The 22,366-nt window shown below is 37.1% G+C and overlaps 3 protein-coding genes across 5 annotated transcripts in view; 1 reads left to right on the forward strand and 2 right to left on the reverse strand.

Annotated features, from left to right (window-relative positions):
* Positions 1-3,639: 3,639 nt before the first annotated feature.
* On the forward strand, positions 3,640-8,214 carry LOC107757539 (immunoglobulin-binding protein 1-like). Its single transcript, XM_016575050.1, has 6 exons — positions 3,640-3,914; positions 5,061-5,375; positions 6,580-6,775; positions 6,927-7,003; positions 7,091-7,200; positions 7,281-8,214. The coding sequence occupies exons 1-6, from the start codon at positions 3,700-3,702 to the stop codon at positions 7,427-7,429; spliced, it is 1,062 nt and encodes a 353-aa protein (XP_016430536.1). The 5' UTR covers positions 3,640-3,699; the 3' UTR covers positions 7,430-8,214.
* Positions 8,215-8,559: 345 nt separating this feature from the next.
* LOC107757540 (uncharacterized) lies at positions 8,560-14,130 on the reverse strand. 3 transcript variants are annotated; one of them, XM_016575051.1, is made up of 10 exons: positions 13,960-14,130; positions 13,726-13,831; positions 13,460-13,624; positions 12,295-12,373; positions 11,940-12,016; positions 10,678-10,731; positions 10,294-10,359; positions 9,324-9,374; positions 8,986-9,130; positions 8,560-8,747 (listed from the first exon to the last, which is right to left on the reverse strand). In XM_016575051.1, exons 1-10 carry the CDS (start codon positions 14,027-14,029, stop codon positions 8,646-8,648), a joined length of 915 nt encoding a protein of 304 aa, XP_016430537.1. In that variant the 5' UTR covers positions 14,030-14,130; the 3' UTR covers positions 8,560-8,645. The 3 variants fall into 3 exon arrangements, with proteins under 3 accessions (XP_016430537.1, XP_016430539.1, XP_016430538.1); XM_016575052.1 differs by having other exon boundaries at positions 8,614-8,747; positions 9,030-9,130; XM_016575053.1 differs by lacking the exon at positions 13,960-14,130 and having other exon boundaries at positions 13,608-13,624; positions 13,726-13,824.
* Positions 14,131-15,168: 1,038 nt separating this feature from the next.
* Positions 15,169-22,366, reverse strand: part of LOC107757541 (transcription initiation factor TFIID subunit 1-like) — a 23,724-nt gene continuing 16,526 nt past the window's right edge. Inside the window, exons 28-40 of the mRNA XM_016575054.1 lie at positions 21,259-21,367; positions 20,823-20,921; positions 20,566-20,743; positions 20,416-20,483; positions 20,215-20,337; positions 18,890-18,982; positions 18,707-18,791; positions 18,548-18,615; positions 18,324-18,440; positions 16,871-16,969; positions 16,437-16,650; positions 16,200-16,350; positions 15,169-15,636 (exon numbers count right to left, since the gene is read on the reverse strand). Coding sequence (XP_016430540.1) covers positions 15,399-15,636; positions 16,200-16,350; positions 16,437-16,650; positions 16,871-16,969; positions 18,324-18,440; positions 18,548-18,615; positions 18,707-18,791; positions 18,890-18,982; positions 20,215-20,337; positions 20,416-20,483; positions 20,566-20,743; positions 20,823-20,921; positions 21,259-21,367 — 1,642 coding nt within the window. The 3' untranslated portion in view covers positions 15,169-15,398. The remainder of the gene's footprint in view (positions 15,637-16,199; positions 16,351-16,436; positions 16,651-16,870; positions 16,970-18,323; positions 18,441-18,547; positions 18,616-18,706; positions 18,792-18,889; positions 18,983-20,214; positions 20,338-20,415; positions 20,484-20,565; positions 20,744-20,822; positions 20,922-21,258; positions 21,368-22,366) is intronic.

Here is a 22,366-nt window from a genome sequence, read left to right on the forward strand (position 1 = left end):
ACAAAGGCACACACAGACATCTGGGCTCTTTACAGGACCAAGCTGAGCCTCGGAGGGGGTTTAGCTTTGCTCAACAGCTTACAGTCTTTAAATTTGATATCAAAGATGCTTGTTGATATAAAAAATACGCTGGCAGAGAAGAATGTTGAGTGACGTTGCTAAAGTATTAGCACAGCAGTTATTTTCCCTTTACAAAAGTTTATCTGAAGTCAATCCGAGACTTTTATCACAAGGATTTTATCAGCCACAGGAAGCAATAGACAGGAAAAAGGTGTGTGAGATGCTTGAGATATCTCAAGAATGAAGGAGTGTAATGGCGTTTCTTTCTCTGTCTAAAAATATCGATCTGTTTTTCCAACATGAGATTATTCTCCCTTCTTCTCTGTTGACTGTGCACCTGGTGTGAATCTCTGGAATGTGGCTCTTCATTTAACCGGGTCCCGTGTATTGTTTACTTAGAGCATAACACCACACTCCCACACAATGAGTATTTACACACACAGTCTGAGGAAGAGTTTATTAGTTCTTGACTGTTTGCTGAGTGACTGTTTGTGAAAACAGATGCAGGACAATCCCACTGATCTCTGCTGACAGACTCATCCAAACCACTTTTTCACACACACACATTTGTTTTTCTGTCACAGTGGGAACTTTACATTGACTTCTTCTCATTACAGTTTTTATACTGAGATGATGACATGACATGAGATTACATGATAATGCTAAATCATTTCCTTATGGTGACCTTGGGATGGTCTTCATAATGTAGGTGGCTTTGGTTTTTGCTATCAGCCTGAGCTACACACACAGACAAAATCTTTTTATAACATCGTCCATGCGTTTTGCTATTTTTATATTGACCTAGACCATAAACCTTCCCCTTTCAAAAACCTTTCAGCTTTTTGGTTTTAATTCAAAGGTTTAGCTCCTTTATTAAGCCCTTCTCCTCAAGGCAGGAACATCTAGTCCATTTGCTATCTGACCTGTAGAGGTTTCCGTTTGAGCTCTGGGGACTGTATATTTGAGTGTGTGTGGCACCTGTCAGTTCTGCCCCCCATATTGCAAATGACAAAGCAAAGGGCACAAAAGGGTGTAAATCTCACAACATAGCTGGACACACACACATACTGAGAATAGATCTGCAAGTGACTTCAAATATTTGAAGAATTGACAGCCTGGCATGACAAAAATAGAACCAAAAAATATTTTAATCTGCACAACATGTAGGAAAACTGGGTGGAAATGTCTGTATGTATGCTGTTTTTCAGTTCTCTTCAGCTCATGGGGTCTCCTGGTGTTTATTTGAATGTGGTTTGTCTATGCCGGCTGTTATTCTATAGGGTGACAGTTGATGTATGTTGCATGTTCCAAGGGTAGAGATCAGGGTTTAAGGTCATGACTGGGTTAGGGTTAGTCCTCTACTATGAGGGGAATTTTCCTTTCGTGGCCAGAAAGACAAAATAACCTCAGAGTCCATTAAACTGATTAAAACATAGTATCTTTAATAAGAGACTAGACATGATCTCACACCTGCTCAACGGCCTTTAGCTGCAGACAGAAACTCGAATGTGTGGTTAAACATCAGATTAAGAAAAGACTGGATCCGGATCAGTGAACTGTATAAACACGTTTGCTTTAGCCTAGAGAGAGTTCTCATCTATCACAGTAACAGCTCTAATGTGTCATGGTTTCTCAACAGCTGATCATGCCAGAGGTTCAGTGATACAACACCATGGGAAAATGAGTTGAGTTTCCGCTTTGTCCTAACAAAGGCTCAGTCTTTGGTGTTAAAGCAGCCCTGGACTTTGTTACTTCATGAAGTTTATTTGTCCTACACAGTATGAATGATTCGGTTAAACAATCCCAGACTCATTTACTGCAGGCAAAATCATTAATATCAGCCAAACGTGTATGAAGCTGCCTTCATACACTCACGCAAACAAATAATCCAGCACACAGTAACGCATGAAGTGACCGAGACCAACCAAGTGGTTTCTGAATGCTAATGCTGTCACAGATCTTTGTTTATACTGGGTGTAAAGCTTTTTAAAATGAAAACTGAGTAGACCTGTGGGAGATCTGTTTTCTTTTTTTTAAGGTTCTTGCTTTTCCTACTTTGGATTTTTAAAGATATGGTTCAGAATGGTCATGTTGACAGAAAAAGAGCAGGAGTTTTGCATGAAAATCAGTTTTATGTGCAAACTGAGAGGAAAGTTTTCTCTGAATATTATCACTGTGTAAAGTTAGCCTTCTGGTAAATTAGAAATAATAACAAAGGCAAAAATATATACGCATGGTGTGGGAACTCATACCATGACAATACTGTCCAGGGTAGGGCAAGAGACAGAAATTCAAGGTGGGAAAGTAGTTGTGCACTGTTAAAAAGGCTAATTTTGAAAGATAGTATCACTTTATCATCCTAAGACATTAGGGCAATTCCCAAATTATTATTTCTTGTTTTAAGCATAATTCTTAAAAAAATTATAATAATAATAAGAAATAAAGAAAAAAGCATTGGCCATTAAGCATAGGCTGTCCTGGTATTTAAAATATTTGTAAATATATACATGCTTTACATTTGTGAATGCTATAATAAGAGCAGGATAGTATGTACACTGCTACACTCAAGTACACGCTTAGAGATGCAACAGCTTAGAACAGTTAAAATGTAAGTGTTTAATGGCAATTTAACCTTCAGATGAGGGAAATTGTTTAACTTTTTTTTAAAATGTTCATTTACAATTTAATTTCTTATATGGTAAAGGTAATGACAAAGGTTTTTTTTTTTTTTTTTCAAAATCACAAAATAATGTTTTCCTGTTAAAATAAATGTTTTATTTTAAAAGGTTTTTTAAAAGTATTACATATTACTAATTTCCTTCGTTACTTAAAATGAAGGAAGTTTACTTCAAAACAATTAGTGATAATTCATTTGTAGTGAATTTTTAGGGGTAATTTTTAATTAAGATAGTAATGTTTGTACATTTAGTCAAAAAAAAACTTGAGAACATCTTTTCTGCAATTGTGATTTTGTTAACCTTTGGGACACAATCTTTGAGTAGGAATTAGTTACAAAGATATCACATTGTTAAGTTGTGTTTTTATGCAAAACGAAGAGATTGATTTTTTGTGTAAAAACATTTTGATTTTAGGTTTATTTACACAAATATATATTTATTACTCTAAGTTTTGTGGCATTTAAAAATGATTTACATTTGTTTTATTTTAATCCTTAAAGCAGCTAAAAAATGAATGCTTTAAAACGCTCTAAATTACTTGCATAATATATTGATTAAGTTTAATTATATTTTAATTTTAATTTATATTCTATTTTACTTTTATATATGTCGGTATGTATTCTTTTAAGTATTTATTTGTTTCTTTGTTTACTTACCTACTTCTGTTTCAATGATGATGATAATGCCTGTTTGTTTTCTTAAAAGATTGAATAAACCTTTAGTGCGACATTAAAGCTACAGAAATGTAGTAATGGGCACTGGTGCAATGATCTCTATTGACATCTACAGTGAGAACTGTGTCTCATTTAGAAGGCTGCGCCCTCCGGAGGTCGCATTCGAAGGCTGCATACGTCATCGTGTCTCATTTCAGAAAAGCAAGTAGGACACTCCGAATAACCGACCGGAAGCTAAGAACCGGAACAAACGGAAGCCGAGCTGGATCTTAAATCAGCTTTGAGAAATGGCGGCCGCTGAAGACACTAACACTACACAAAACCCCAGCGGTTCAGAGGCTCCGAAACTGTCGGATTTACTGGACCGGAGCTGGAAGCTGTATGAAGAGGTGGACACCACAAACGAGCCGAGCAGCTCCAATGCAGTGCAGGTGAAAGTGAAGCGCGGTATCATGCAGCTGGAGGAGGCGACGATGATGGTCAATCAGCTCGACCTGTTCAGGTTTGAGGAACACACACACACACACACACACACACAGAGACTCAGACTAAACACAACACAACAACTGCACACGAGGCGACATATTAAACTGCTCCTGTTATAATCAACATAGCTGTCAAAGGACTGCGCGCGAGCGACGCGCTGATAATGATGAGAACTTCATATTTTGTCTAGTCATCTGTTGCCAATTAAAACAGTAAATGTTTAAGATGTGTATATTACACTTTTACACTACAGAAATGTAGAGTAAAGGCCTTTTTATCTATAAAAGTGTATTGTTACCAAGTTCTTACAGTTATTTAGAGTATGACTCCGCTGTGTAGGCCTACACTGCTTTACACTGAACTGACTAAAGACGTCATGGTGATGTCATATCTTCACTGATTTGGTTACCCACTAATGAACATTACAGGACTACATCAGTTTTCTTTCAGCAACTATAATGTATTTTGTGTGTATTTTCCCTTGTGCTATTAAATTAACAAACTGACAATTAAACTAACATTAATATTATACAAACTGTTCAGGTGACTAAACACAACACAACACAACAACTGCACACGAGGCGACATATTAAACTGCTCCTGTTATAATCAACATAGCTGTCAAAGGACTGCGCGCGAGCGACGCGCTGATAATGATGAGAACTTCATATTTTGTCTAGTCATCTGTTGCCAATTAAAACAGTAAATGTTTAAGATGTGTATATTACACTTTTACACTACAGAAATGTAGAGTAAAGGCCTTTTTATCTATAAAAGTGTATTGTTACCAAGTTCTTACAGTTATTTAGAGTATGACTCCGCTGTGTAGGCCTACACTGCTTTACACTGAACTGACTAAAGACGTCATGGTGATGTCATATCTTCACTGATTTGGTTACCCACTAATGAACATTACAGGACTACATCAGTTTTCTTTCAGCAACTATAATGTATTTTGTGTGTATTTTCCCTTGTGCTATTAAATTAACAAACTGACAATTAAACTAACATTAATATTATACAAACTGTTCAGGTATGTATTTGAACATGAGAAGCAAATTTTGCAACAAAAAAAAAATCCAGTGGGTCACAAGACCATTACAAAACAACAGCTAAATAAAACTTACTGGAGTCCTTTTTAATTTCCTTATTTTTTCTGTAGTCGTAATGAGACATTGGAGGAAATCTCCACAGCCGACCTGAAGTACCTGTTGTTGCCGGCTCTTCTGGGAGCGCTCACCATGAAACAGGTGAACCCCACCAAGCGGCTGGAGCATGTGCAGGCGGCCCGTGTCTACTTCATGGACTTCCTCCAGAGATGCAAGAACTATGACGTATGTAGTTTTCAGCTGCCCAAAACCAGTGAGAACACAGCAGATACTCCTACTGAGGAGCAGACGAATCCATCAGTCCCCATGCCAATGTCACAGCCAGACCTCATTGCCATGGCAACACAAAGACAAGCCAAAATAGAGAGGTGGGTTGGCAATTTCCCCATTCACAAATACAGTCTTTACTGGTAAATTACCGTTAAGAGATCATGTGTGAACAGGACCTTTTCAAACATCCTGGTAAATTTGTTCCGCCAATTTACCGGTATTAGAAGTTGTAACATTACCAGTAAATTACCGGTAATGTGCTTTGTGTGAACGCAGCACAAGATAACCGGTATGAGCATGTACAAGTTCAGAACGTGCTGACGTAAGACGTCTACTCTGGGCCAATCATAACATTCTGACGCAGATGACGCAATAACTACACGCTGTTTACGGAAGTCAAAGAAATGTCTAGTCGTCTAAAACGATGTCTCTGAGCCAAAAGCAGCTGCATGAATGTGAACGTTTGACACAAAAATGAAAACATCAACAAAAACACTATGTATACCCCTCCATGTTTACAAACACAACACCGGGAGGCACAGCCATTTAGAGGTCATTTCCAGTTAATGATGTCACAGAATTTACCGGTATTTTGAAATCGATGTGTGAATGGTGCTTTACCGGTAAAAAGACTGATTGTCCTTTCCTGTGTGAACGGCACATTTTTGTATTTACCGGTAAAGTCGTTCAGGCAATTTACTGGTATTACTGTATGAAAGGGGTTATTGAATATTTTTTAACATGCATGTGTGTATCCATCATCCAGTGTCCAAGGGAACACCAATGACTACTTTATGAAATATATTTTTTAATTATTTTATATTTACACTGGGTAAAATACAGTAAAAACAGTGATATGTTGAGAAATATATTACAATTTCAATTAACAGTTTTCTATTTTAATATATTTTTATATACAATATATTTTATTTTAATATATGCTGATTTGGTGCTCAAGAAACATTTCTGTTTATTAATTATGTTAAAAACAGTTGTGCTTCTTATATTTTTGTGAAAACCATGACACTTTTTTCAGGATTCTGTGATGAATAGAAAGTTCAAAAGAACAGCATTTATTTGAAATTGACATTTTTTGGTAACATTATGAATATAATTTTTGATCAGTTTAATCTGTCCTTGCTGAATAAAAACATTATTTTAAAATCTTACTAACACTAAACGTTTGAACGATAGTGTACTGTATATGTAATATTTGTAAAATGTTTGTGTCTTTTCCATCAGTTGTGATAATGTTTGTGTAACGTTCACGTGTTGCATATTTACTCTGTAAGTTGTTTCCAGGTTTAAGCAGCGTAAGGAGACAGAAGCTAAGCTGAGTGAGATCAGGGGACTGGTTGAATCTGGTTCAGCCGATGAAGAGTTGGTGAGAGATTTTTACCTGCTGCATGTACGCAGGTGGGTCACCCTAGCACTTGAGGAGATCGACTCCATCAACCAGGAGATAGAGATTCTGAAACGGATGGAGCTTTTCAAGCAGGTATTTGATTGCCACATGAATTACATCTGTGTGTTTTTTGTGTGAATGATTTGGTTGCATACCTACCACTCTACCTACATCTACCTCTGATTTGCTGCAAATATATATATATTTCTAAAGATTAGCCGTTAATAATTGTTTGTTTCTGTAGAGCGCGCCCCAGCCATCTCCACCTAGAAGACCGCCTATGAAGCCTTTTATCCTGACCAAGGATGCTGTGCAGGCCAAGTATGCGTGCATTTGAAGCGTGTCTGTGATGTTCAGTGCTGCAGTATTTGTTTATGTGTGATCTTTTATTTTCTGAATGTATTGCAGAGTGTTTGGTGCAGGGTATCCCAGTCTTCCTACCATGACAGTGGATGATTGGTATGAGCAGCACCGGCGGCAAGGATGTTTACCTGACCAGGGCATACCACGCAGTGCAGGTACTTGCATACATGTTGAGTGCTTTTGCAGAACATAAATTATATGTAGAATGTTTATATGTAGAATGTTTCCTCCGCAGCAAATCATGATACAGAGGAAGATGAGAGAGCGGAAAGAGAGAGGAAGGAAGAGAATAATGATGAAGAGGCACTGCAGAAGGCACGTGACTGGGACGACTGGAAGGACACACACCGGAGAGGATATGGCAACCGCAAAAACATGGGCTGATCTGATTTCACTCAAGCACACACATGTATGCGCATCCCTTCAGTTCCCACAAATAAACCTCCCAATGCTGCCAATATGTGACATGGACACAACAGTGAGTGGCGCTGTAGTGGTTAGTTAATTTGGTTACTTTTCTTTCTAAACCGAGTTTGCGTATTTTACATTCTTTTATATGTCTCTATATAAATCTTAAATCTTGGTGAGCTTAAATAAGACCTTAAACCCCTGAGCATTTATGGAGATGGATGTCTGGGCCTTTTTGCATCATTTCACGTCACCCTTTCTTACATGAATAAAAGTTTGTCTTTTCATGGATGTTGTTTTGAGTGCAGCATTTCTACTGAGGTGTTCCCTGTACTGTCAGCGTTTAGAGTCAAAATCAGTTGACTCAGAAGGACATTATCACCCACTTAATTACACCTCATGTGCTGTTTGATTCGAAGCCTATTAAGACTGCATGTTCGATAAGTATTAGCCAATATTTCTAGGCCTCGTTGTCTGTTTCAAATGAGATATTTCAGTGAAGACGGTTCAGCAAGAGCATTTAGAACCAATATTAGCACTTGCGTGGATCTGACACTGTGGTTTAGAATTGCTGAAGAAAGTGTGTGGGACATTGAAACAAACTGTCTAGACTGACTTGTTATTCTGAAATGTATTTATTGTCAGGCAACTTTGCTTTTCTTTTAATAAGGTCAACTTCCAGTTCTACAGTAAACATAAAGCGAAATCACCTATCAAAAGCCTATTCCTTTATATCTGAATGTTACATGCAATGGTCTCTAGTAAAAATGCTTGTTTTGTGATTTAATACAAAACATTTCAAATTTATTATCAGCATAACGATTGGAGAGACATTAAAAAAATGAACATGAATTTATGACTATTTGGTGCGTCCTCTTGTTTTTAATGACAGCAATTGACTTCACAAACATAAAACCTGATGATCCAAAATGACAACTAAAAATCTGATCTTTTTCATGTATTCTTAGACTTTGTGCCCCAATGTATTTTTTCAACTTATTACAGGACATATAAACATAAATTATACTAAACGAAGAGTAAGCACAAATTAGCAACACTTAAGAAAGATTTTTTTAAATCATCAGGCAATAACTAAAGTACTGGAGCAACAAAATATATTTTAACCCATCAAATAATTACAACATGGATCCATTCTAATAATGAGCATGTAAAAATAAAAATAAAAAAAGTTCTAGTATCGTAGATTTAATTGGGGTCGTGGAAATCCATTGCGGAGGTTTCCATGCTCAGAGGAACCATAGAGTGGAGCAGGAGAATAGGGCTGGTTCGGTTTCTGTTGAAGCGATAAAGAGCAAAAGGAAGATTTATTTGAAGAGAAGACCTTTGGTTATCCACAGTAAGCTCATATCCTGAGTCTTATCAGAACACTGCCACTGAATTGCTCATTTGTTGTATGTTGTACCATAATATCCCCAGTGTTCTCTGACTCCATGGAGGAAAGCAAATAAACTCGTAAAGATTTACTAATCTGAAACTGAAACTGAAATGTTTAATATATTTTTGAACCATACCAGGTCATCATATGTGTGTGAAGGGGCATGTGGTGTGTAATCACTGTGGTGGTCTGCAGAAGGGCTGTGGTCTTCATAGGGGTTTCTGCTGGGTGAATCTCTAGCATAAGGGTTGCTAACAATCTGACCCCGAACTGCGCCATTGCTACAATCACACAAATGCACAACACAAAAACCACTGAATTAAACATGACATGGACATGGAATACAAAACATGGAGACTAAGATTTTCAATTTTGATCTTGATATAAATATACATTCAGAACATATATTTAGCCAGAGAATCTGTGATGAAATCATATGAGCTCTTAATCATTTTATGTAGAATTATGAACTACCTGTAAGGCTGCACAGGACCTCCCATAGGGTCACGCATGTCAGTGTACATGCTGTGGAGACAATCAAAGTGACATTTTAAGAGACAGATTCGTCAGATCCAACAAACATTTTAATTATTCAGTCAAATCATCTTTATTTCTAAAGCGCTCTATACAATACAGATTGCTTCAAAGCAGCTCCACAGTATTAAACAGGAAAACAGCAGAATCAATTATGGAAACTCATTATGTAGACAAGTCAAATTCTCTAAAATTACGATAGTGTCAACAATAACACATTTCATAATTGATTAAACAAATTAAGCAGTTCTACAGATGGCAACAATATTGTAATTCAGCCCGAGTCAGTTCAGATTTGAGACAATTCAGTTCAATAACAGACTCTTCAGCCACACGAGCAGTTATACATGCTAATTAATCATATGCTAAATGTACCAGATTATCTGATAGTTAGCGTTTTGTCAATGGAGAGCAATGAAGAATTTAGTTAACACTTAAAACCACATTGAAATGCATGGTTTAATTTATCTACCAATATCATATATACTGCCCACATACCTGTTTGGCTCACGGGGTCGTCCATCAGTCATGCTGTCAACAGATGGATGCACACCACTGGATGGACTGAAGAGTGATGCAGAGAGTTAAATATTTAAAAACTAAAATTACGATAGTGTCAACAATAACACATTTCATAATTTATGAAACAAATTAAGCAGTTCTACAGATGGCAACAATATTGTAATTCAGCCCGAGTCAGTTCAGTTTTGAGACAATTCAGTTCAATAACAGACTCTTCAGCCACACGAGCAGTTATACATGCTAATTAATCATATGCTAAATGTACCAGATTATCTGATAGTTAGCGTTTTGTCAATGGAGAGCAATGAAGAATTTAGTTAACACTTAAAACCACATTGAAATGCATGGTTTAATTTATCTACCAATATCATATATACTGCCCACATACCTGTTTGGCTCACGGGGTCGTCCATCAGTCATGCTGTCAACAGATGGATGCACACCACTGGATGGACTGAAGAGTGATGCAGAGAGTTAAATATTTAAAAAATACATTAGGATATAGCAAATAAATTTTATAAACAAAATTATAATCCAACAACTGCACTGATCTCTAATACAAAGAGATTGGTGGTTCAAACACATTCAGGATAAATTTCACCATAATTATGCTTGTTATAAATATATATATATATATATATATATATATATACAGATAATATTATGACTAGCTGTAGTGATATCTAAATATATTTTAGAGACAGCTAACCACGTTGATTCAAAATATAACTAATCTTATAGGCTATTCAATAATTTAACATTAACTATATACTTATAGGGCCGAGCAGGACCTCCCATTTTAGGATCACGCATCCCACTAGATATGCTGCAGAGACAAAGCAAATAAAAGACATTCAGACATTTAAAAATTTTTTTTTTTAAAGGTTTAAACAGTTTTTTTTTTTAAATCAGCAGCAGTCAAAATTATATTCACATAAATTCATTAACCAACAAAAAAAAAAGAAAAGAAAAAAAACATGACTATGGTAATCTAAAAACCACAAAAATGTATGTGCATAAAGAGAAAATACGGTGACCCGGGAGGGGACTTTTTTGGGGAGGTTTTGTCGTGGCCACGAGATATTAATTCGTGGGAACGTGATAAAATGACAAGATCATTTTGTCGAGGTAACGACATCCCTAAACTGCGTTCACACTAGCGTTTTTAACAACGTACACAAACTGCAGAGAGATCTGGAGATAACGCAAAAACTCCGGACCCGGACAATCAGATATAGGTGATGGACAGGACGCTGCCGTTTTAGCGGCTCAGTGTTCTATTTTTATGCAGACCATTTACATCCAAATGTTAATTAATTTATACAGAACACAACCTAAAAATAGATTTAAGAATATAAACTGCTTGTCGTAAGACTAAATAGAAAGTGTGCGCCTGCCATTGTGCGTTAACTTGAATCAAGCCCACAAATGTCTGTGGATGAGTAATTCACTCCTTGATTTGCTTAATAAAAGCCTCCTTTGAGATCGTTTTGACATGTTTATTGTGCATTATTTTCAACGTGTTTATTGCCAAGTTTAGTGTGGCAAAATAGAAGCGCAGCCGTATGGTTGCTTCCGCTGGTCTATGTAATCAGAGTGTGAATTTGTAGATTTACTATAGCAAAACTAAAATGTGTTTAAAGTGCGACTGACCAAATCGACCAACCAACTCGGACTCTGGTACGGAGTTCAGAAAACAGCGTTCACATCATCCTAACGAACCCGGGTGCACACCAAAAGTGCTAGTGTGAGCCCCAGGTTTTTACAGAGGGGATTTTGGATACCTCTTTTTGGAAATCTCTCACTCCATAAAATTAGGAAATACTGTCAACAGCCAGCCAGAAGAACGTTTATAGGAATAAAATGTTAAATACATTTTTCAAATGATAGTTTCAAATGTTAGTTGAAAAAAAAAAAATATATATATATATTTTTATTTTATTTGTATTTTTATTTTATTTTTTATTTTTTAAATGAGTAGATGAAGTGTAATTTGGATGTTATCATGCCACTAAATAAATAAATAAATATCACCTATATGGGCGGTTGGGCATGGCTGTCATGGGAACATGATCTTGTTGTACAGGTCTCATGTTAGGGGGAGGCCGACCCTTTGAAAGCAAGACAAAAGGCAGAAAAAAAATGAAAGATCACAAGAACATGTGCATTTTAATAGTTAGCAGATCACTCAAGAAGCTAACATCGATACCTGTCAGATCTGTCAGGCTTAAAAATGTCTTATGCTCGGTTTATTGCTGTATTTTTATGACTTCCAAAGGTATTTCCAGATAGATCCATGTTTCTGGTTAAGATTATGGCAGCCCTGTGCTGCTGCTATGAATCATTAACTATTTTACCATCAAGACACACACACATTACGCTGACTCACATTAATATCAGAAGCAAAAGCAATTCCAGGGAACAAGTGCTGTTCTTTAGAGGCTGTCTTGGGTGTCGTCTTTCCTTCACTGCACACAAACACATGCACAGAGACAGAATGAATTACTTGTTAGATGTAACATAATGACTTAAAGGTCCCATATTTTACACCTTTCTGGAGTTTTATTTTAGGTTTTGATGTCCTTAAGAATATATATTTGCAGTATAAAGTACCAAAAACCATCTCAATATATATTTTACAGCTCCTTTCTCAGGAGCTCTGCTGAGAACAGGTCGATTTTGGCCTGTCTAATTAATATTCATGAGCCTCTCTTCTGACTGGCCTGTTGTTTTCTGAGTGACGCACGGCCAGGCCAACCACAGGTAACTAGGGTCAGCCGACGTCACAGCGCTAGCTGGAGGCAGCAAAACAGGGGAAACTGGAGGCGGCCCATTCAAACCAGAGCAGATTCGGCTACATAAGGAGCTTAAAATATCATCTTATTGTGATGTTGGGTGCCAAGTTGCCTGCTGAAATTGAAATGTATATACATCTTCATCATGACTAGATAGACACAATGAGTTTGTCTTTACTCGTTAGATGTGATCCACCTCATAGTAACAATCCTGTCAGATCGTCCATCCTTTGAGTGAGAGTGTAACGTTACAGGTTGGCCGATCTGGTTTCGTGGTTAAAGTTAACCTTTTCGACATGTTTCCGTGTTGTCCTTGCTCAGCAAAAGCATGGACGTGATGTTGTCTGGGGGTTTGGCAAAAGGAGAGTGGGAGGGTGGGCGGTGCTCGGGGTGGTGACTGAAGGCGGTGACTGTGTCGTTCTGACGTCAACTTTTTACGGAAGTCACAACAGTTCGTGTAAAATCACAGCTACTTTATGCAGGCTGTGTGAATTTTACTGTGGACTGACTGTTTTGAAACTTATATGGTAGTTACATAGCACCTAGACCTCAGTTATCATGAAAAAAGCCAGGAAATTTCAGTTTTGACAATATGGGACCTTTAATAAGCATCATGGGCTTTAAGTCATATTTTTTAAAATCACACTCAAAGTCAGGCTATGTAAGACACATAAAGATTCGCCTGATGCTATTCAGAATCAATAAAGTTACATTTAATTACATTAAAACTACTTCTAGATTTGTATTTGTCATTCTCACCCTGTGTGGCTCTTGTTTGATGGTAACATTATCACGTAAACAATCACCCCCACCAGCACAGCGAGTGTAAGACCAGGAAGAGATGCCACCAGGGCAAAGGTCACTACTGTCCATCCCTGAGTGCAGTTTTCATCAATGTAAAACTCACCCTTTTGACTGTTGCACCTACACAGAGAACAGAGGAAAGGAGTGAATCTCAAAACAAGCTTGTGTTTAGACAACTGTGTAGAGTATCACAAAAAATTCATCTATAAGGAGTAGATTACCGACAGAATGGTTGTCCCTCGAAACAGGTACATCTGCTAATTGTCTCATCACAGATCCCCGCATTATCCAAACATCGGTCAAAGTCATTAACATTACCACAGGCAACTGAAGAACACACATACAGAAACTATAGTAAGAGTATTAGTTTACATCTAATGTATCATGATTATTTGTAAAACAGACACTACATAACCATTGCAACATATTTGAACTACTTTTGAACACACACTTACGGTCTGTTGTCTGGCCAGTTGCTTCATCAGTAACAAACAAGATAAAACACACGTACAGTAAGACCTTCATCTTTTAGTTCCCACACACACATGAATTCCACTAATGGCACTTGCATAAAAGGCTATTTGCAGCTGACTGGGGTATTTATGGTGTTATACACACCCAACACAGTAAGAGCTGGAGCATGCGCAAATACTCACCGACAGGTAGTGGATGTGAATGAAACTCTTACTGTTTTCAGCAGATATTTGCCGGTGTGGACGTTATTTTTTTTCCCTTGTGTCAGTTCAATGGATTAACATGAGGCCATGAACTGTTATTAAGTTACAACAATTATAAAATTCTATTTGAAATAGTTATGTTTATCATGTCACTTTGCAGTACATTTATCCTTAATTTTTTTCTTCTTCTGACATTTAGGCTCGCATACTCACAAACATACCACCATTCAAAAAGTAAATACTATTCAGCAAGGGCTCATTAAATAAAAAAAAAAAGAAGAAAAAAGAGAAAGACATTTATAATGTTACAAAAAAAGTTATATTTTAAATAAATGCTGTTCTTTTTAACTTTCTATTAATCAAAGAATCTTGAAAAAAAAATTACGGTTTCCACAAAATGTTAATTAGCACATTAAAAATAATTAGAAATGATTCCTGATCACCAAATCAGCATATTAGAATTACATTTAAAAATATATTAAAGTAGAAAATTTCATGCATTAGTTTTTACTGTATTTTAGATACGGTTTGATAAAGTACTTTTGATCTCTTATGGTGAGCATAAGAGATTTCCTTAAAACAAAGATTACAAAATCTTACAAACCACAAACTTGAACAATAGTGTAAATCAGGTAGTGTCACACCGCAGGACTGATGAACATAGAAGAGGTTCCACACAAACATTAAATCTAATTAATAGTACAAAGTAAAACTGTCCCTCATCCCATCTCAAGAGCCAATTAGATAATGTCAGTATATTTAATATTTCTATTTCTATTTAACATAAATTTATGCATTTCTGTATTGTATATTTCATGACGACAACAGCCACATCACTGGACAGTTTTCACAATTTACTTGAAACTGCTAAAAACGGCCAATGTCACCTGCCAATATGAACTACCAAGGTTTGAGTTTAAAGGGTTTTTAAAATGAATTTTAGAAAAATTGATTATAGTTAAAAAAGGAGCAAGATCAGGACTAGCAGGAGAGTCGAAAAAAAATCACGTTAACTTCAGATTCATAAAAATGTATTTCTCACATTCTTTATCACAAAAGTTTTCTGAGTCCCTCAAACAGGATCAATACATCCAATAAAAATAATATGTAAAACACAACCATAAGAGCAGGACGAAATATACAGTTATGTGCAACACCATGATAACCACCAGGCCATTTACACACAGAACATATGACAGAAGAGGAATAAGCATGTGTTAGTTGTCAGAATCCATGTCACTGTCTCCGCCAACGGATCTGAATTCTTCACTGTCCTCCTCATCATCACTGAGCTGTGCCTGTGTGAGAACACTAGGACCTCTTCTCCTCTCATCCTCCTCCTCCTCTTCTTCCTCTTCACTTATCCCGTACCCCTCCTCTCCATCTCGTTCTCCTGTCCTGGGGCTGGACACATGCCTGTGCATCTGACTGTCTCCATCATCATAGCTGCCGTAGCTATAGCACACAGGAAGTATAAGTGAAAGAGTGTATACAGAGACTTTATGAGAAGACATGGCATTTAATTAAATAAAAGAGCCACATTGCCTTACTGGCAATGGTACTTGGCCGGTCTTTACAACAGTAATTCAAACCAGGGCTGGTTTTAGAAGCATTGGCCTGATTTAGAATTTGTGAGATTTTATTGTTGTTATGACATGCTTTAGAAACATAAATTAATTCATTTTTATCAATTCACGTCAAGGAGAACAGTATGGAGCGTGACTAGAAAATAGCTGACCGAGGGCATTACCAAGATGCCCCAGAAAATAGCACAGGACTACGTATCAGGAAGTAATGTAAATCATGTAAATCATGTAAAATAAAATAATCACAACACTTATCGAAGTACAAGACAAACATTATTAATATTAAATCGTGTAGTGGGTTAACGACTCTAGAATCCTGCAGTTACTGAAGAGCAGTAGCATATCTATAACAGTGATACAAAACCATGACTTTATTTGAAATTACATCAGCTTTACTCAAACAAGAACATGCTTTTATGCATGTATTCTGACCTGACATTGCTGTCCTCCATGTGCATTACCCCATCAGGTCCCTCCCCCTCGTAAGACATCATACTCTCTTCCTGCTCTAGTCCAATCCGGGTGCTCTCCTGATGCCCCAGTTCAGCATCACTGTCACTGCCACTCTCTGACAGTTGGATAGCTTCAATGGAGAGTAGAGTCAATATTACACATACAGCTATAATATCCCACAAATACTCGTATATACACGAGTACACACAGACTCACAGGAGAATGGATTATCGCCTTCCTCCTCACTGGCGTCGTCTTCTGCATCTGACATCAGCAGATCCTGGTAGAGCACACTGGCCTGTGCTGGCCGGCTGGAACATTCATCATCCTCCTCCTCCTCCTCATCCCTATGTATACGCCTCTGTGGCCGCATGAGGAGCTCGTCTTCATCATCCTCCTCGTCTTCATCATCCAGATCACCCTCTTCAGCCTAGAAGTACATACAACACTCAAATCTCTGACACTGAAACATTCAGCTAAGCCATAGCCTTTTAACTTATGCTTTGAGTTAATACTGTATAATTGCTTGATGCATATTTTCATTTTGTTCACAATAATTAGTTCATTAAATCAAACAATAAGGGGAAAAAGGGGACTGAGGTTAAAGACCCCTGGATTAATTTTTGTTTTTGTTTTCACAAGATAATTACTGGAGCAGGTGTTTTAGGTTTGCCATCATCATCTTCCTCAAATCCTTCAATGTCCACATCAGACTCCTCCTCGCCCATTCGGCCTCTGCCGTGACGACCCTTAGGAACGTACACACAAAAACAAAGTTAAGAAAAGTGTAGTGGCACACAGAAGGAGAGGACCAATCAGAAAATGCATGCAGTAGAGGATGGACAAATGCAGGGATGGAGGGATTTTTCTTTCCAGTTTAGGGCTCTGAATATAATTTTTTTGCACATTACAACCTTAAAGGAACACTCCACTATTTTTGAAAATAGGCTCATTTAAAAATTCCTTGATTATTACGCCGGAATGAGAGTATAGTTTCCTAGCCATATCGGCCTAGAAAATCGCAACTTTTCATTTTCCGTCGGTCTTAGTACACGATGTAACTACAGAAGAGTCAAGTTTTAAATAGGAAAAATATAGAAACTCTTTGGTCATTTCTGAGCGAGATGCTAACGGTCTAATCAGATTCAAAGATCTATGCTAAGCTACAGCTAAAAGTGCTACCGCCAGACCCGGAGATCGGCTGAATGGATTCGAAAACGGTAAAACTCAACTGTTTAACTCTAGGGGAGTTGGAAAATGAGCCTATTTTCAAAAATAGTGGAGTGTTCCTTTAAAGCAGTTTTAGAACAAAAGAAGAGTTAATGGTTGAGACACTTAAACCACAACAGACTGGTCCCTGAAAGAAGCATTTCTGCTACATTCCTTTCAAATGTCACTATATTGTTTTGTTCTCGGCTGGTAAGAGACTCAATTTGAAGGAAACTTGACAGATTCTGAATTTAGCTCAATAAAGACCAGTTATAAAATGCATCCTAAACATCCTTTAATAACTGATGGAGATGGGTTAATCAAGCAGCACATAGAAACCATCACAGTACAGGGGTGGGTAACCCCATGGATGGATGGTGGGGTGGGAGGACATATCTAAAGGGGTAAAGCAAGCCAGCCAATAAAATGAATGATAAAATGGATGGACAGAGGAATGGATGAATGCAGAGAGGGAGAGAGGAATACCTGCCCCCCTCTTTTCTCAGGGGTGGGAGGGATTAGCGTAGCCTCAGCTAAAAGACTAGAATCTCCCTGTAAACTCACAGACACACTGTTCTCACACATATCAAGCTGAAAGAAAGAAAGGGAAGCAAAGACAAACAAAAGGATAGAAAAGATCATAAAAAAAGAGAAAGCCCCAGACACAGAAAGACAAATAGGTTGCCATAAAGGGAGGAGGAAAAGGCAGGAACAGTGAGGAAACGTGAATCAAACAGCTGTGCAGTACAGAACGTTTGGATTATGCACAAGAGAGAGAGAAATACAAGCCTTCTGTTCTATTTCTGGCAGAATGCTGACATGCTTCATTTCACCTGCTACAAAATACACTTGAGACACCTGAGATCATGCCCTCAATGTGATCTGTGTGTGTACCTGCGGCGTGTACGGTCCAGGGGTCAAGGGGTCTAAGCTCTCAAGGTCTGCAGCATCCAGAGCAGCTTCTTTAGCAGTAGAGATGTCCTTTTCCAGTTGAGTCAGGTGTTCGTCATACTAACAGACAGATACACATTAAACCTCTCAAGCACAAGTCAAACAAAGCACATGAAAATAGCAAAGCGCTCGCTCACTCACTCACACACACACACACACAGACGTACCTCTGCTAAAGTCTGCTTGCAGACATTTACGATTTCCAGAGCTGTTTTGGTATAAGGACTATCAGGCCCTAAAAAAGTAAGAATGTATACAAAAGTGAAATCACAATTTTAGTCAATATGAAACAGCATTTTCATAACTAAAACATTCATGTTTCTCACCATTGTACTTGACACTGTTGGTGTGAATGAGAGCGACATCAAAAATAAACACCTCTCGGTTCTGATACTTGTGCTTGGAGATGTTCTACACACCAAAAAGCAAACAAACAGTTAGTTCAGAGATCCTTAAATAAATCACATCTTAACTGCAGTTTCTTGCATCCACACACAGATCTTCCTGACCTTACGGAGTGTGTCCAGATCCATGGGGTTGATGATGACTTTATAATAATCAGGAACAAATTTCTTGTTAACAGGATGATGGAAGGGCCAGGACTAGAGAAAGAGAGATATTAACTAATTAAGGAAGAGCAATTCACTTCTTCTTTGCTAACTGAAAGATTAGCTGGTCCTCTCTACTTTTAGTGTTAAGGCTGTTGAGGAAGTTTTTCAATGTCATAATACATTGATAATTTAATGTAAAAATCAAAATAGCCATACATTTGATATGTGGATTAAATAGGTGTTTACTTGTATAAAGCTTAAAAAAAGTCATTCACAGGCTCTCTAAAGACCTTTCATAAGATAAGGTGCCCCTTTTTGCATAATGTTCTGGCTGACTCTATAAACAGTTAAGCAGAACACTTACATCCCCGCCCACCGTTGTATTTTTTTATTTATATACATTTTTAATTTAATTTGATTTAATTTATTAACTTATTTGTGTATTATTTTGTTCTAATTTGATCATAGTGCATGGTACTTTATAATAATCAGGAACAAATTTCTTGTTAACAGGATGATGGAAGGGCCAGGACTAGAGAAAGAGAGATATTAACTAATTAAGGAAGAGCAATTCACTTCTTCTTTGCTAACTGAAAGATTAGCTGGTCCTCTCTACTTTTAGTGTTAAGGCTGTTGAGGAAGTTTTTCAATGTCATAATACATTGATAATTTAATGTAAAAATCAAAATAGCCATACATTTGATATGTGGATTAAATAGGTGTTTACTTGTATAAAGCTTAAAAAAAGTCATTCACAGGCTCTCTAAAGACCTTTCATAAGATAAGGTGCCCCTTTTTGCATAATGTTCTGGCTGACTCTATAAACAGTTAAGCAGAACACTTACATCCCCGCCCACCGTTGTATTTTTTTATTTATATACATTTTTAATTTAATTTGATTTAATTTATTAACTTATTTGTGTATTATTTTGTTCTAATTTGATCATAGTGCATGGTATTTAATTTTACTGCTACAATGTATGTAACTGGTTGGATTTTTGTTAATTGGGGAGCTATTATTGCATAATTTTAGCTTGTGGTGAATGGGTTTGTTATCTGTGCAGTTGCTATTCCATGCAAACAAAAAAAATCCATTAAAGAAATTAGAAAAAAAAAAAAAAAGAATAAAATAAGTTAATATCGTCCAAACCGATTTGCAGTTAATAACACTGGACAGACATTAAATATGAATGATTAAAAGAAGAGGAAATTAGTCCTCTAATACTTAAATATGAGCAAATATAAAATGTGTAAGAATAGAACATGAAAATAACATCACTCACGTCAGGTACGGGCATCATCTTCTGTGTGACAATGTTGTCGAGGATGAAGGAGAAAGCGACCTGATCATCATCATCCAGAAGGGGATTAATGGCTTTCTCTAAACGAACCAAACGCTCCTCTTTCTGCAAAGAGAGTAACAAGAATTAGTCCTTAATCTTCCTGCAAGTATGTCTGAGTCCTAGTAAAAGATTTACATCTACCTCTTTGAGTTTCTCATCACACAGATTCAGCATTGCTTGACTGACAAGGGTTAAAGGATGCTTTGCACCTGAAAACACACATAAAAATCATGAGAATGTCTCACCTGAGTAAAGAAATTAAGTTCCTCTATGAGTTGCATATGAAAGTACCATTGTACGTAGCACTGTTTTTGAAGATGAGTTCGACACTCTCTCTGAACTCTTCTCGTGAAGGGTACATGCGCTTGCGAACATTTTCACGCAATGTCTGCAGGTCCATCGGCCGTGTGACGATCCTGTAATAATCCTTAACCACTTTGCCGTTCACAGGAGTGTGAAACGGGTATGTCTGAGAGACAAACACCATATTCACTCATTGTCTCAGAGCATGTGTCCATGTCTAGTAAAGATAAATGAATGCGTCTTACATTAGGAAGGTCCCTCATGTCATTAATGATGCTCTCCAGTACTGAAGAGAGTGTGACCATGGGGTCTGTCCTTCTGCGATGGATGGACTTGAGAGGACGCTGAGAGAAAGGCAGAGAAGTAAAATAAATGGCGATGGCACACTGAGAAGCTGCCATATGTTGATTACTTATACAGGGTCTATAGCAGGGGTGTCAAACTCAATTCCTTGAGGGCTGGAGCCCTGCAGAGTTTAGAGTCAACCCGAATTAAACACACCTGATCCAACTAATCAAGTCCTTCAGGCTTATTTGGAAACGACATGGTACGTGTGTTGGAGCAGGGTTGGAACAAAACTCTGCAGGGCTCCGGCCCTCCAGAAATGGAGTTTGACACCCCTGGTCTATAGGGACCAGTAAATGACTATGGTACAAACAAACACTTAAAACCTACTCTTACATTGAGGTAGTCACAGTGCACCGTTGTCCCCACACGTCTCTTCTTTTTAGGAGGAAGCTGCTGCTTGGGGAACTTCAGAACCAGAGATTTCCTCCGCACTTCATCAGCACTAGAAACATATTAATGATGGATTAATATTCATAACAATACTACAAATCCTAAAACATTTGAGCAAATGAGCACACAAATTATTTTAAACAGTTGACAAAACTTTTGGGTTTTGATTTACAATGTGACATGCCATGTATTACATTACCTACAACCATCTTAAACAGTGTTTTGGTAGTTACATAAAGTTATATATAGTTCATTTATACGTTATTATGCATAAAGCATGATGTATTTGAAATTAATTTGTCACACCACAAGTATTATTTTAGTATTATTTACAGTACATACAATTGTAGCATTTATTAATATTTTGAATTAGCTTTTATATTTACATTTACAGTTGTCATTTTAATTTTAGTTATTTACAGCCACAGTGCTTTTGTCATTTTTATTAGTTATATATTTTATTAGTTATATAAATATATACCTTTAATCTGTATTTCAGTTTCAGTTGTATTTTAGTTTAGTTTTGCCTGGGCAATAACTCTAATCTTTGTTTTCTAAGTTTACGGTTTTTATTTATTGTTTATATCTTTTTTCGGCTTTATTTCAATTAAAAAAAATAATAGTTTTAGTTAACTTTAACACTGACCATGGGCCTATATTAAAAGCTAGTGAAGGTCAAAGATGGTTAAGAGAAACATGTTATAAATGGCACATACACTTTCAAGTAAACTATACATTTTGAACCTCTTGTTCATATTCTGGCATTGATAAAAAAAAAAAAAAGTTTACAAACACATTATCAGGGGTTAAAGCAAAAAAAAAAAAAAATCCTGAGCCTGAACTTTTTTCCGGGGCTTGGGGGTTGCGGGGGCGGACACATACACAGGGTTATTTGGCAAACAAAAAAAGAAAATGATTTTCCTTGAAACTAATTAGTAACGTATCTGCCATTGCCATTAGCCCTTGACAAGCTCAGACTACAGATTATGGTGGGATATTTGAAACAGCAATACCAAGAAAGTTTACTCACTACAATATGGTGCAAACACAT

Source organism: Sinocyclocheilus rhinocerous, unplaced genomic scaffold (assembly GCF_001515625.1).
Source record: "Sinocyclocheilus rhinocerous isolate Xijiao unplaced genomic scaffold, SAMN03320098_v1.1 scaffold984, whole genome shotgun sequence".
Lineage (NCBI taxonomy): Eukaryota > Metazoa > Chordata > Actinopteri > Cypriniformes > Cyprinidae > Sinocyclocheilus > Sinocyclocheilus rhinocerous.

Excerpts from the sequence above, each read along its gene's own strand:
- LOC107757540 (XM_016575051.1), bottom strand. The coding sequence starts at position 14,029 with ATGAAGGTCTTACTGTACGTGTGTTTTATCTTGTTTGTTACTGATGAA. Across the intron at positions 13,832-13,959 it reads AACTGGCCAGACAACAGACC|TTGCCTGTGGTAATGTTAAT; the intron begins GTAAGTGTGTGT and ends TGTGTTCTTCAG. Across the intron at positions 10,360-10,677 it reads GGTCCTGCTCGGCCCTATAA|TCCATCCAGTGGTGTGCATC; the intron begins GTATATAGTTAA and ends ATCACTCTTCAG.
- LOC107757539 (XM_016575050.1), top strand. The coding sequence starts at position 3,700 with ATGGCGGCCGCTGAAGACACTAACACTACACAAAACCCCAGCGGTTCA. Across the intron at positions 7,004-7,090 it reads AAGGATGCTGTGCAGGCCAA|AGTGTTTGGTGCAGGGTATC; the intron begins GTATGCGTGCAT and ends AATGTATTGCAG. Across the intron at positions 7,201-7,280 it reads GGGCATACCACGCAGTGCAG|CAAATCATGATACAGAGGAA; the intron begins GTACTTGCATAC and ends TTTCCTCCGCAG.